Source organism: Sinocyclocheilus rhinocerous, unplaced genomic scaffold, assembly GCF_001515625.1.
Source record: "Sinocyclocheilus rhinocerous isolate Xijiao unplaced genomic scaffold, SAMN03320098_v1.1 scaffold1115, whole genome shotgun sequence".
In the NCBI taxonomy this organism is placed as follows: Eukaryota; Metazoa; Chordata; class Actinopteri; order Cypriniformes; family Cyprinidae; genus Sinocyclocheilus; species Sinocyclocheilus rhinocerous.
Genome location: NW_015658514.1, coordinates 152,813 through 168,040, shown reverse-complemented (window position 1 = coordinate 168,040; position 15,228 = coordinate 152,813). Strand labels below are relative to the sequence as shown.

General features: G+C 36.9%; 1 protein-coding gene across 1 annotated transcript in view; it reads left to right on the top strand.

The window, feature by feature from the left end:
• The window catches only part of abcc12 (ATP-binding cassette, sub-family C (CFTR/MRP), member 12), a 20,572-nt gene extending 7,050 nt beyond the window's left edge, over positions 1–13,522 (top strand). The window contains exons 11-31 of the mRNA XM_016530674.1: positions 2,115–2,222; positions 2,587–2,781; positions 2,895–2,966; positions 3,060–3,184; positions 4,338–4,410; positions 4,533–4,736; positions 5,672–5,806; positions 5,978–6,074; positions 6,654–6,719; positions 6,819–6,908; positions 7,009–7,112; positions 7,208–7,390; positions 7,876–8,102; positions 8,251–8,388; positions 9,754–9,943; positions 10,041–10,130; positions 10,233–10,422; positions 10,718–10,877; positions 12,052–12,130; positions 12,684–12,842; positions 13,475–13,522. Of these exons, the coding sequence (XP_016386160.1) occupies positions 2,115–2,222; positions 2,587–2,781; positions 2,895–2,966; positions 3,060–3,184; positions 4,338–4,410; positions 4,533–4,736; positions 5,672–5,806; positions 5,978–6,074; positions 6,654–6,719; positions 6,819–6,908; positions 7,009–7,112; positions 7,208–7,390; positions 7,876–8,102; positions 8,251–8,388; positions 9,754–9,943; positions 10,041–10,130; positions 10,233–10,422; positions 10,718–10,877; positions 12,052–12,130; positions 12,684–12,842; positions 13,475–13,522 (2,733 nt within the window). The remainder of the gene's footprint in view (positions 1–2,114; positions 2,223–2,586; positions 2,782–2,894; positions 2,967–3,059; positions 3,185–4,337; positions 4,411–4,532; positions 4,737–5,671; positions 5,807–5,977; positions 6,075–6,653; positions 6,720–6,818; positions 6,909–7,008; positions 7,113–7,207; positions 7,391–7,875; positions 8,103–8,250; positions 8,389–9,753; positions 9,944–10,040; positions 10,131–10,232; positions 10,423–10,717; positions 10,878–12,051; positions 12,131–12,683; positions 12,843–13,474) is intronic.
• The last annotated feature ends 1,706 nt before the right edge of the window (positions 13,523–15,228 follow it).

Below are 15,228 nucleotides of genomic sequence, written 5' to 3'. Positions count from 1 at the left end.
GAGAGAGAGAGAGAGAGAGAGAGAGAGAGGAAAAAAAAGATTGTGATTTCTGTTGTGTTCAGGTTCCAAAGACTTTGGGACGAGGAAGTCGCCCATGTGGGTCTAGAGAAGGCATCTCTTCCTGCAGTGGTCATGCGTTTCCAGAAGACAAGATTTATAGTGGCATTCTTCGTCTCTGTCCTGTTTGCTTTCGGAGCATTTGTTGGTCCGGTATGTATAATAACGTAGAAGTACACAGCATCATTTAGTTGAAAAATGAATTAAACATTTTATATTGAAGATAATCCCTTTTGAGGGACCCACTTGCAAAAAATATAGTATCAACTATATGTTTCTAAGTATAAAAAGTAAGCATGCTATTGTAAAGTTGTTTCTTAAATTAAATAATTTATATTGTCATTGTACTAAAGGCAAATTACTTATGAAGCAGAATAAAATAGTTCTAATTAAATGTGAAAACCTCTGATCTGGTATGCATGATTTCTTATAAACTGTTTTTTTGTTGTTTTGCTACACATCATGGATCTGTTTTGAATGTTATTTTTTGTCTTCTAGTCTATTTTAGTAAATGAAATCCTGAGCTACATTGAGCAGCCCGAGTCATCAACACTGTTGCATGGCGTCGGTTTGTGTGTGGCCCTGTTCGTGGGTGAATTTAGCAAGGCATTTTTTGCATCGCTCCTGTGGGCTGTGAACTTGCGCACCGCTGTGAGAGTGAAGGGAGCTTTCTCAATGCTCGCTTTCAAGAAAATCATCTCTCTCAGGAGTCTAACCAGCATTAGTATAGGAGAGGTAAGCTATTGATTGTTGATTCAGCAGTGAATATTTGATAGGGGATTTATTTGTGTTTATTTACTCTCTTTTGCTAATCACTTTTTAATGACTTCAATTACATTCAATACAAATCGAGCTTGTTGTGTTAATGCTTTGTTTCTCTATGGTGTAGACAATAAATGTGTTGACGAGTGATGGCTATCGAATGTTTGAGGCAATCATGTTTGGAACATTTCTGCTGTGTGTTCCGTTCCTGCTGATCATATGTATCATATATGCCTGCGTCATTCTGGGATACACAGCACTTATTGGAATTCTGGTCTACTTGATCTTCCTACCAATACAGGTGTGCTGGTCTCTTCTGTAATGTGTTTTGAGATCTGCATTTGATATTTACTCATCTCAGTAATGTTTTGTTGATTTTTCCTCTGTGTCTGTATGTGTGCGCTGTAGTTTTTAATTGCCAGGCTGATTGGTGTGTTTAGACGGCGGACTGTGTCTGTGACAGACAGACGTGTTCGCACTATGAATGAAGTTCTGACCTGCATCAAACTCATTAAGATGTATGCGTGGGAGGAGTCTTTTGAAAAAACCGTCACAGGTTGTCCATCCATCCATCCATATGATTTCATTTACTCATGACTCTATGGAATGCATTAGGCATTCCATTTTCTCTCATCTAATCCTACCTTATTTTTTTTTCAAACCTAGATATCAGGAAAAAGGAGAAGTTGCTATTACAAAAGGCTGGTTATGTTCAGAGTTTAAACACTTCCTTTACAACGATAGTTCCCACACTAGCAACCATCCTCACCTTCATTGTCCACACTGCTCTGAACCTGCCTCTTCTACCTTCTACTGTGAGTGCAAAAAACAAAAATATGCTTATATTCTGCTAAATGAATAAATAGGCACTACCAGTAAAAAAGTTTGGTGCCAGAAAGAAATCAATACTTTTATTACTTTTTAATTAAATGCTTTTTTTAAAAACTTTATATTCATCAAAGAATTCTGAAAAATATCAAAAATAGCACCAAATCAGCATATTATAATGATTTCTGAAGGATCATGTGACACTGACTGGAGTAATGGATGCTGAAAATTCAGCTTTGCCATCACAGGAATAAATTACATTTTAAAAGTATTTTTTTTAATAGAAATAAAACTGATATTTGACTGTATATTTGTTTTGCTGTATTTTTGATCAAATAAATGCTGACTTGTTTTAAAAACATATAATCTTACTGAGCCCAGTGGACTTCTGGTACTGTAGATGTAAATTTGAGTATTTTAACTTCATTACTTTTATACTGTTAACTATAACCATTTTTTCTCCACAGGCCTACACTATCATTGCTGTATTTAACTGCATGAGGATGTCTATGGGCTTGTTGCCATTTTCTGTTAAAGCGGTGGCTGAGGGTAAAGTGGCTCTCACTAGACTCAAGGTTGGACTCTTTCACATTTCTCTCATTTTATCCAAAACCAAAGATAATTATCTCTCCATTGTACTTAACCGTTGTTGAAAAGGTATTCTCTTTTCCCCGTGATTTTGTACCTTTGGCCCCATTATCTGCTCTAATCTGGTATTAGTTCAGGACATATTGAGGAAGATTTAAGTATTGTTCATACAAGTGAAAGATAAGTGTTTAGGAAACATATTTCCAGAGTATTTTACACACTCTGACACATGTTGATACTCTGACACATGTTGATCATGTCTGTTACACTGAATGAACATTTTGAATGAACCTGATTTTTCTCAGCAGTACAATGCAAATAACCAAACATTTAATGCTTGCATCTCTACAGAAGCTTATGTTGGTACAGAACCCCAAAGGTTATCTCACACAGGATAAGAATATGGATGTAGCGCTGGCCGTGGAAAAGGCCTCATTCTCCTGGAGCCTGCCAGATGCCATGAACTCCACCGAGAAGCCTAAAGATTCCTCTGAAAATGCAGACTTCAAACCTTCACTCAGAAACATAAGCTTCACACTTTCAAAGGTGTGATATGACTATATTATATGGGACGTTATGACGTTCCAATAGTTGATAAACATTCAGGATGTGTTCTAGCACTACAGCAGAGTCTAATGAATCTCTCTGTTCATTTATAGGGAAGTCTGCTTGGGGTGTGTGGCAATGTTGGAAGTGGAAAAACATCTCTGATTTCAAGTATTCTTGAGCAGGTGTGGTGCCTCTGTCTTTTCTGCATCCTAACGAACAGTTTCACTTATGATGTGATGAGGTGTGATTGACAGTGTAATTATTTATCCCTGCAGATGCATCTTCTGAGTGGGTCTGTGTCAGCTAATGGAACATTAGCATATGTGTCCCAGCAAGCCTGGATATTCCACGGGACTGTAAGGGACAATATCCTAATGGGAGAACCATTTGACCAAACCAGGTGAAATTTTAAACATCAAAGACTAAACAGGTCAAAGACTTTGGTCAACAGTTACGTTGTTTTGTTTTTTTATGGAAAAGTGTCAGTAGAGTTCACTTCTGCTCAGTAAACTTTACAATCCAAATCAGGCAGTGCGGTTGCCAGAGTTTGACTAAACAACAAAGCCACATCTGAAGTCATATTATGACATTTTACTGGAAGCCAAATGCCAACACCAAGTCTATCATGTCAGCATCTTTATTGGCCAGAAGAGGAGAGACTAATGTAGTGGAAGATTTAAAATGGCTATTCTACAGCCTGATCTACATGAAAAGTAAAACAGAAACCTTCATGAAGATACAGTGATTAAAGGTCGTTCAGATCTCATATGATCAGCATGTATTATACAAATTTAGCTGATATATGAATAAAAGCGTCCCACAGTCTTGGCAAAATATTGCAGCCAAAAAAAGATGAATCGTCTGTTGTCAACAGTGTAGCGATGTATGTAGCACAGCTCACACAGAATCACTTTTAAACCAAGCAGTTTTCTCTTGGCTAACAAGGCGAATCCGCATGACCAACCTGTTCCTGTTGCAAAATCTGCGTAGGGAAGTCTTTCACCCTCACACAAAATTCCAGATTGTGTGGACACTTGAAATGACTGGATTCCACCTGCAAAAAATTGCCAAACAATGGTAAACGTGAGCACTCTTAGTCTCTTTAGATCTGAATATTAGGCGGTGGGATTGCAAGACGGACGGAAGAAGAGTAGTTTAGTATGAAACTCGACATTATTTCACTAAACAGCTAAATTTAGTGAGCAGGTCTCCGACATACACAGTTTAGACACCACTAACCCATTCATCTTGAAATTACAAATATAGCAAGTATTTATTTACCCCTGTGTCAGTCCTGTCATTCTAGGAAGCTGCCCCTCACCTTTCTAACACATGTCATTTACCAGATCCTGTTTTAGTGCCAAGAAGACAATGAACCGCTTTATGGTGTTTTTTTTATTGCTTGTAATGACTTTTATTGGATGGGGTAAATTTCTGGCTCTGGTCACAGTCTTAGCTGCTTTATAATCAATGTAAAATTGTTGTTGAACATTGATCCTTGATACTGAATTGCTGCATCCTAAAAAATGTGGTACATGCTTGCTGTGTTTTAGATATGCCAGAGTTATTCATGCCTGCTCTCTGAAACCTGATTTGGAAATACTTCCATATGGAGACCAGACAGAGGTCTGTTTCCACATTTTACCAACATACAGTACTCTAATTAGTACTAAGGAATTCAGTTATATAGCATATGAGGATGATAACATTACTTCTGTGTGTGTGTGTGTGTGTGTGTGTGTGTCTAGATTGGAGAGCGAGGTATTAATCTTTCAGGTGGTCAGAAGCAGAGGGTCAGTTTGGCCAGGGCAGTGTATTCTAACAGAGACATCTTCCTTTTGGATGATCCTCTGTCTGCTGTTGATGCACATGTTGGGAAGCACATATTTGAAGAATGCATCAAGAAAGAGCTGAAGGGCAAATCAGTCATTCTGATCACTCATCAACTGCAGGTAATTCACTCTAACATTATTCCATTATATCTTGTTCATTGGCTTTGCAGGCCTCTTTTATCTTCGAAAGATTCGAACTGTTAGTGGAGTAAATATTTGCTCCTACCAGAGAACATATAGATATGATTCCCAGTAGCTTCTGAAAACATGAAAATATCAGGGAATTTTTAAGTGGTTTTTGTGGAAAGGTCATGGTCATCAATAAAATCTTAAAATCCATTATAATATCTAATAAAATAGCTAAAAATGCTAAAAATATATATATATTTTTTAAAGTAATACAAACATCAGGCCAGTTTCTTACAATGTTTATTATTCTAGTTTTGATCTAAAATACTTAATTGACCAGTTATAGCTCTTGTGTAAACATAAATCTGCTCCAAAAATGACTTTAGATAAATAAACTTAGTTAAACGTTGCTGTTTGACAAACAGATGTTTCCGAGATTAAGGGCTGTAGTTGTATGTATGTAAAGTTAATATATAACCGCTGTCCTGGAAGAAGATACAATATAAAACATGCACATAAACATATGCACATAATGCACATAAATGCACATAAACCTCGTAGACAGTTTCATGAAGTAAACAATAATGATTAATTGGTGTTGTCGTAATACATTTAATGTATAACCTCCTCGGGTTGGGAAAACGGTCATCTAAGCCTGCCTCTCCGGTTATGTAATGGCGAGAACACATTTTCTTTCACATGCATTCACAAAATTCATCATTAGCGAAAGCTCAAACCTTTTGTTGACTCATGTCACACAGCATGCCTTAGCAACTGTGCGAGTCAGTGTGACTCAGCACAGCTGCCTTTAATGTGTAACTACATAATCATCTGAGAATCATAACTTTTCATTAGTTATTCCCAGATTTTTTTGCGTGCTCATCTCAACCGATGTCATCAGTTGCTCCTCTCTGTTGTGTTTGCAGTATTTGGAGTTTTGTGATCAGGTGTTGCTGTTGGATAATGGGGAGCTAAAGGAGGCAGGGACTCACAGTGATTTGATGAAAGCTAAAGGCCGCTACGCTCACCTCATTAACAACTTCCAGCTGGAACAGAGCAATGTAACCACTCTCACTTACTCCTCTCAATTGCTTTATCAATGAAATAGGCCATTAAAATAAACTTATGTTGACATGTACCAGTTTCAAATACTAAGCAAAAACAAAATCTGAGAACATAATGATTTGTGTGTCACCGGATTTCTTCTTAATTTTCATTTTTGGATCATATAGGAAAATTCAGAGTCTGATTCCAAAACACATACTGAACACAATGACTCTAAACAGACCAGTCCAGATGAGCCCAAAGTCAACGGAATCGAAAATCCAGGTTAGTGGTTAAATATGTTATTAACAAGAGTTAAAAGAATCTACTTTTCTTTCATTTTGGATCCCTTTAGGAGAGCAACAACAAATCAAATTGACCAAGTCTAAAAAATGTATAGCTATTTACTACTGTCTATTAATAAACTATTATTTTCATTATAAACTGCAGTGAATCTTATTATAATTTCCTGAGATTATTTTATCTTGTAATAAATAACAATAAATAAAAAAGTAAATAAATATATCTATACAAGTATTTATAAATGTTTTATAAGAAATATAATGAATAGCTGAACGTGATTAAAAATTAAATTAGAAAAGACTGTCTAAACAAAGCATCATGGCTTCCATGTAAATTTAAAGTTTAGCATGAAGATTTTAAGTTCAGAATTGTGTTTTACAGATAGATATAAGGCTGGAGGATTGTACCAAATTTGTTTTCACGTGACTTGATCACTGTAGGAGACGTTACAGTTTAAATATGCAGTCCCTCCACCTGCTAAATATCATTAAATGTAATGAAGAATTCTTTTGGTAAAACAGACATCTGATTAAAACATCTTTATTTCTTTTCTCTTGATAGCTTTTGATATATCTGATGAGAAACATGCAACAAATGAATTACCCAAAGACTCCACAGAAACAAAAGGTAGAGAAATGAACACAATCACAATATAATCAAGAAAAAATCCATTATATTCATACTGGTTAACTTTGACTCACACAATGGTCTGTATGTGTGTTACAGGGAAAAAGGATCAATTAGTAACACGAGAAGTATCGCTTGAAGGTTCAGTAACATGGAAGACTTACCACGAATACTGCAAAGCTGCCGGAGGTTTTTTTTCTTCTTTCTCCACCTCTGTCTTTGTACTTTATAAATGCTGTTAACACTGCTTCTAATTTATACCTTTATCTCTGTCTATATATCTTTGCAGGGTATATACTGCTGTTCATTGTTATTCTTTTCTTCATTCTTCTCGTGGGATCGACTGTTTTCAGCAGTTGGTGGCTGAGTTACTGGTTAGAACAGGGGTCAGGGGTAAATACGTACACACACACACACACATTCATGTGACCCATCAAGACCTTACCATCTTACTATCAAATCACGTTTTTTTCTCTCTTTTCTTATAGAACAGCAGTAGTAATTCATCAAGCAGTGGTAATATCTCCGAGAATCCAGACCTGCCATTCTACCAAATGATTTATGGCATTATTATTGTTGTTATGGTACTGCTGTGTATTGCCAAGGGCTACACCTTCACTAAAGTCACTTTGCGTGCTTCTTCCAAACTGCATGACACCATGTTCAAACGGGTACGACATATTATTAGCAGATTAACCTCATATAAGACATTTCCACTATTTCTGCTGTAATTATGACAAAGTTGCTTGTTTTTGAAAAATTTTATCAGAAACTGGGATTGTATTAATAATATATTAGTGATATAGTAGATAGGTATCGGCATCGGTATCGGCAAGTACCAAAAATAAAAGTATCGGTATCGGGCGAGTACTGGAAAAAGTGGTATCGGTGCATCCCTATTAATTAACTATGATTCATTTTATGATTCCTGTGCTGTTTTTCAGCAAAAAAAACAATAGTTAAAAATTTTTTTTTTTTTAGAATTTTAATTTAGATTAGACTTTTAATTTATTGTTATTGGTTAATTTCAAAGGAACTAGTTTTTATAATGTGAGTGATCAAGTTTAAGTTGAAGTGCTCAAGCATTGTGCTACTATTTATTCTGTAAAATGAGAACTGCAGCATTTTGATACCATGTGACTGTACTTTTCATCAGATCCTTGGCAGCCCAATGAGTTTTTTTGACACTACTCCAACTGGCCGCCTGGTGAACCGCTTCAGTAAAGACCAAGATGAGGTTGATGCAGTTTTGCCGTTCAACATGGAGAACTTTTTGCAGTTCTGTCTGATCGTCACTTTCACCCTTCTTACCATCTGCGTAGTGTTCCCATACCTTCTGATCGCCGTGGCAGTTCTCGCAGTCATCTTTGCCACAATCCTATAGTGAGACATAAACATTGCACCTTAACATCATAAGATGAGGTTTTGTTTTTATCCAGAAGTAGAATACAACAATTACAATCACTGATCCACCAAACAGGTTTCAATGGCATGAAATATACAAACCATCTGTGTTTTCTCTTTGCCCTAGTGGTTTCCAAAGGAGCATTCGTCAGATGAAGAGGATGGAGAACGTGAGTCGTTCTCCCTGGATCTCTCTCACCACCTCTACCATACAGGGACTCAGCACCATCCATGCCTATGACAAAAGAAAGCAGTACATTGAACAGTAAGATAGTACCCTCAATATATTTAGATATTAGATATTCATTTATATTAGAAAATATTTTAGAAAGACATACAGTGCTTGGAAACACGTTGTGGTACTTGCCAAAATGAATATGAAACACCATTATGACACTCATGAATCATATATCCAGAATGACTCAGTAATTATTCCGCATACCTAAGCAATAGCAGGCAAGCATAAGTGTTAATATTTAGACCAACAACATGATTACAAGTGGGATATTGCTTTTATGCAACAGTCCAGTTAATATTGAAACCGTAATTGAATTGTAACTTACATTTTAGACACAATATTGCCAGTTACTTCATCCGTTTCTGCTCCACCAAAGAAACCAGAACAGAATTAGTGTTTTTTTTTTTTTTATCAAATCAGTTGAGTCAATGACTCAAAGACAGCTGTGTGTTGCCACCTACTGGTGAAATGATGTAACTTGCAGAAAGAGACTAAAACAGTGGTTCTCAAACTTTTTGGATCGCGCACCCCTTTAAACCTATAAAAAAAATCTGGCGCACCCCTCCCCCTCTTTCCCGAATCCCTATCCCACCTCAGACTACCAAATAATTTCACTAAACACTATGAAACATTAATGCTTTTTTAATAAAAAAAATCTACAGGGAAAAGGCATAGGACACACAGGCTTTCCTCCTCACCAACGACATTAAACACCGTGTCTACACCGGACGCGAGCGGCAAAATACAGTAGAATCAGTGACGCTGTGTACACTGGATGCGGCGCGGCGCGACACGACAAAACCCAACATTAAACTGATGCCTTGTTCTATTTATGGTGTACTGACACAAAGTTAAAATGATTTGCAACGGTCGCTTAACTGTAGAGTACGGTATAGACAGTGAAGCCGAGAGCAAGATATGCCTCGTCATATTTTCTGCATTTAGAATTGAATGACCAGCACCTGCCTGGGTCTGTGCGACTTCATCTATGGCTTTTCTCTTCCATTTTACAAACCAATCCATCTCCCGTTCTAAGTTACTGTTATTCTGACGTTACTGTTTTATTTCTTTTCTTTTTCTGCTGATGGCCGCGCGCCCCACACTTCGAGAACCACTTCTCTAAAAAGATCCAGTGCTGTTGGACCGTATACGGCCAAATAGATTCAAGGACCAGAACTAACTGTAGTATAATTTGAAATAACATTTAGGCCATAAGATCTATGGCTTTTGAAGAGAACTCAGTAGAAAAAGTTAGGAAAATTATTTTTGTTCTTAGAAGCCGTCACTAATCGTTTAGTCCAACTGACTGTATGTTGACTTCACATTAAATAAATGTAGAAAGCAAACCAATGAATTGAAAGTCACGTATTGTTTGTGTGTTTCCAATGACAGGTTTAAGATGCTGAGTGACACCAACTCAAACCACTTCATGCTGTTTAATTGTGGAACTCGCTGGCTGTCATTTTGGTTAGACTTCCTGTCCGCTACTGTTACTCTGATAGTGGCACTTTTTGTAGTGCTCAGCTCCAATGAAGCCATAAACCCTTCTCAGAAGGGCCTGGCCTTATCTTACACAATACAGGTAACTCTCACAGACTAGAACAGTAGGTTAACAAATGAAAGTTTGTCAAATTCAACTAGAATATCTGAGCACGTTTCTTGCATTTCTGTCATTGCAGTTAACAGGAATCCTTCAGTTTGTGGTGAGATTGTCCACCGAAGTGGAGGCGAAGTTTACCAGTGTAGAGAGGCTGCTGGAGTATATTATGGTAAGAGACTTAAACATTAAGTTTACCTCAGTATATCATACATTCATATTCAGTTTAGAAGATAGTTTTGATTTTTTATCCCTGCGTGCTTGTGTGCTGTAGAATTGTGTATCAGAGGGTCCACGAAGTGTGAAGGATGCGAATACTTCCGCCGGCTGGCCACAGGAGGGCGCCATTACCTTTAAAAACTACAGTATGAGATACAGGGACAACACACCCATAGTCCTCAATAATCTCCACATAGATATTAAACCAGGAGAAAAAGTCGGCATTGTGGGACGCACTGGCTCTGGTGAGAGAGAATATATTATGTTTTATTCAAAGCTTAATTTATGTTTTCATTTTTAAATTTTAAGCTTAATTTTCTCTTATTATTGTCATATGTTAATATTGAGTTAATATTGACAGTTACCTGGGTTAAGTTAAAAAATAGAAAGTCGTGATATGTACTAAAATATGTTGTTGCCTTCATAAAATGCAGAAAAGCAGCTTGTGCATATCAGTAAAGGCATTTGCACTATGAATGAGGATGTTCTGCCAGATCTTTCTGAAATTGATCACTCGTTGACCCTCTCTTTCTGATTCAGGGAAGTCCTCTCTGGGTGTGGCATTGTTCCGTCTGGCAGAGCCGGCTGAGGGCACTATATTTATAGATGATGTGGACATCTGCAAGCTGGGGTTGAGAGATCTTCGCAGCCAACTCTCCATCATACCACAGGATCCTGTACTCTTCATCGGCACTGTCAGGTGACCTCTCACCTTTCACCTCTTCCACTATCTTATTCACAACTGGTACTTATTCTACCAGTGAATCACCTCACTTAAAATTACTTGAAACTGAAATGGGCAACAGTTATTGTGAGATATCACAATTGCAAAAATGTATTTGCAATTACAAGGATTATGCAATTATGAAAAATAAATGGGCAGTTATCTTTGATACTTACAACCTTAATCTACATATTGTGTGTGTATTGTAATCTTGTACATTTTGTGGTCACTATAGAAATAGTCACTATATTTGGCATGAACCAGAAATTGTTACTGTTGTAAATCCAAGTAAAATGGCTCCTCAAATGGAAAAAAAATGGTAGGGCTTGATTTTGTCCATCTGGAATTTATTTGGATTGTTGCTGTCTGCTAATTTCTGTGATCTTTTTAACACGGTTGCTTGACGAGAGGGAATGGAACTTGTCTGGTTATTGGACAACTTTTTTGCTCAGCCCTCATTTTGCCCTGCTCTTCGCTGATGACACGATATGGTGCACGCCATCAGTGAAGAGCAGTGTTATTTTAGTATTATTGATATGGTACCCTCTCAGAAAAAAAGGCACAAAAGCTGTCAATGGGGTGGTACCCTTTCACAATGTACTAATATGTACACTTCAGGTACTAATATGTATCTTTTAGGGGTGAATACAGTACAAAGGTGTACCTTTTGGAAGGGTACCACCCCAGTGACAGCTTTTTTACTTTTATTTCTGAGCGTGTATTTTTATTAATATTTTTTTAATAGTTTTAGTTTGATATTTTCTTTGTTTTCCATTTGAGATAAATGCCTAGTTAGTAATTTTGCTCTGTTTTTGTCTGTTTTTTATTATTATTAATATTTTTTATAAATATGTCCATATAATTTTCATTCATTTTTGTTTTAGTTGTAGTTATTAGTACATCAAGTGAAACTTAATGAAAATGAGAAATGTTGCCTTGGCAAAAAAGGCGAAAATAAAATAAGGTTTTTTGTTTTAAATTTAATTTCAAACAATACATTTTAGTTCACTGGTTTTTAAAAAATAATGATTTGCACAGATAAATCATTTATAATAAACACTGCAACATTCCATAAAAAAAAAGAGAAGAATTGTTGATTTAGATTTGATGGTGACTTCAGTGTGTTTGTTTGTGTGGTTACTTTATACAGGTATAACCTGGATCCCTTTAACAACTACAGAGATGAGGAGCTCTGGCTTGCTTTAGAAAAGACCTTCATTAAGGACACGGTAAAGACTTGAATGAGGCCTACAAGCAATACACGTTTTACATGGCAGAAAATAGCTTGGATGCTCACACGTTTTCAGCTACAGGCTTCCGAAGTTTCAAACTTGATGAACAATACCTTTTTGTATAAGTATTTGGCATTTGATCAATTGGCACTTGAACTCCATTCACTCATTATGATAAAGTTAGCTTTCAGGTGATCCGTGGGGTGCCATGATTTCATTGTGATTTCAACAGTCACGGTTTCTACTAGGAGCAGCTCAAACATCATTAAGTTAATCTAGCCTTTTATGTGAGGATATAATTTATTGAGAGAGCAAAGAAAAATCACAATATAAGAGTGGGCATGTTAGTGAAAGCTGCACTATAGTGATGAAACATAGACGTAACATCTGCTTAAATTCCTTTCAGTACCTTTCAGACTTTGGGCCATGGTAACATAAAAAAAGAATAGAGAAACAGCAATAGAATATAATAGTCATAGAATATAAAAGAAACACTCCGGCATTCAGGTGTTAAATCATCCACACCTCTCTCTCTCTCTCTTTCTTGCAGATTGCTAAGCTGCCAGAGAAGTTGCACTCTCCAGTAGTGGAGAATGGAGAGAATTTCTCGGTCGGAGAGCGGCAGCTCATGTGTATGGCTAGAGCGCTCCTCCGCAATTCAAGAGTAAGAACACAAACACACCCAGACACACTGTTGCAAGAGTCTGTGGTAGGGCATATAAACTGGAGGGGTGGGGGGGGGGGCAATTGTTTTTCTAAAGGGGACATCAGTAAGGGAGGGAAGGGGGACAGGGCCACAGAACTTTTTAACATTAATAAGTAAAAACATTGCACTTTTTTATTTGAGCTTCACATTATTAATGTAATTTTCTTGTAAAACTTCAGAGGGCTCTGCACATTTTTGTTCATGTGCTTTATATGTCTACTTTATATATTGTATCTTACCAAGTCTGGATTTCGAAAGCTATTTACTTGTAGCCACAGCACTTACAGACTAAGCTTTAAATGTTCACTCATTTTTCATAGGTTCATCAAATGTATATATTTAAAATATTTATTTGATTTTTATATGTATGAAACAGATATCAAAGGACAACACATGCACAAATAAAGCCTTGTTTCTCTCTTGTAAGCTTGTATTTTACTTTATAGCATAAGATGTTATATAGTACATTTCATTTATGCTTGGAGAATGTTCTAGTTGAGTCGGTGTGTGTTTGTGTGTGTGTGTGTTTCTCATCTTGGACACTGGGTGTCTCTCTCCTCCTCCAGTACTAGAGCTTATTGGGCCACGGTTGCATCAGTGGAGACACTAACTGATGAAATGTGTTGAAATTTCAGCATCAGCGTGCATCTCAGACTGATGAGGGATTGAGGGAATTATTTTAACTCAGTGAAGAGACAGCGTGAAAGACATTAATCAGATATCAGTGACTTTTTATTGCTCGTGTCCAATATTCTTCAGCATAACTTCTGCAGTGACGCTCGTGCGCCCATATGATGCATCATTTAAAACACTTTCTTTCAGAGACTTTTGTATTTTAAGTTATATTTTTTGTATTTTGAGCAATGCACCATCAACACTTATTTAGGCCAATACCTTTCAACACACACACACACACACACACACACAGTCTTGTTTGAGTACACCAATTTCCATTGGCACTTATTGTTTTTTGATTGTAATGTCATCCTGTTCTGTCAGTCTGTCATCAGGTGAGAAGTGGAACCAACCCCCTTGACTTCCTGTCAAAGACTTTTCCCGTCATTTACGGATCGTGTTTAACTACAGCGTTAGTCATGATTTACACTTTAGGCGCAGATTTACTCAACAATGAACAAACTGTACTCTAAGAAACATGCACACCAACACAAAGTGTCATTGACTGCCAGTATCGCATGAGTCATCTAATCAAATATTCCTTGACGTGATGCCAAAGTCTCACTTCCCTTTAACCGAGAATCCAACCGTATATTGAATATTCAACCTTTAAACATTCAATTAAGGCTTTAGTGATTACTACATGGAATAAAAATACAAGGTAACTCTTTATAATGGTGTAACAAACTTCTTTGTATTAACTTTGTCTTGCACCCACTAGGGTGCAGTGTTGTCTGAGAAAGTTGAGAACTTCAGCGCAAATATTAAAAGCACAAGTATCTTGGCATAGAAACACATACAGTGGCCCCCAAAAGTATTTGGACACTTAAGTCACACTTAAAAATGTATCCGTGCCATTGCGTTAGGTGATAAAATATCAAACCGAGTGACATTTCTTTTAAAGAAAGCATACTTTTCAGGCAAAACATTAATGTTTAAATGATAAAATAATTGCTATACTGTTAAAACACCTTGTTTACAAACTTAGTGTAACATGTCCATAGTTAATAGTTTGCAGATACTGTTTGGTTTGATATTTTAATTGTGACTCAATGTCCCAACACTTTTAGGTACATACTGTATGTAAAAGTCAACAACTCAACCTTAATCTGCATCAGAGAAGTGGTTAATTGGTGTTAAGGATCCCAAATAGTGGAAATATGATCATCTGAACACCAAGACTAACCAATCATGTGAAGATCTGCAGTTGTTTTACAATCCTGTGTTGAACTAAAACTGATTTAGGTTTTTATCAAGGCCCTGTATCTCTCTCTCTTTCTCTCTCTCATCCGGTTGGTAGTTTGCAAGAACAATAAATCATTGACAAATGTGAACTCTATTCTTAGCCTTGTATTACAGTTGGCCCTAACTAGTTCTTTCCTAACACTGTTGGACAAAGCTGAATGCATTGTTTCTGATCAGTGAAAGGGATCTTTGATCAGGCCAAGGCTTAATTGAAGATGATAAAGGCAGTAAGCAGGCATGCTCAGTGAGGCCAGATGTGCCTGTAATAGTCCCCAAAGCTTTGCACACGCACAATGATCGCAATATAATTGTGTTTTCCCTTTTGGAGAGTTTGGCCAAGCGATGTAAGTAGAGGAAGTCTTCAATCACTCAGCAGTGAAGCTGTTCATCAATACAAGAAAAAAAGTATTATTACACCTCTCAGTCTGTTTGTGAAGTCCTGCTGTGATCTGTCAGCTTTGGCGTGATG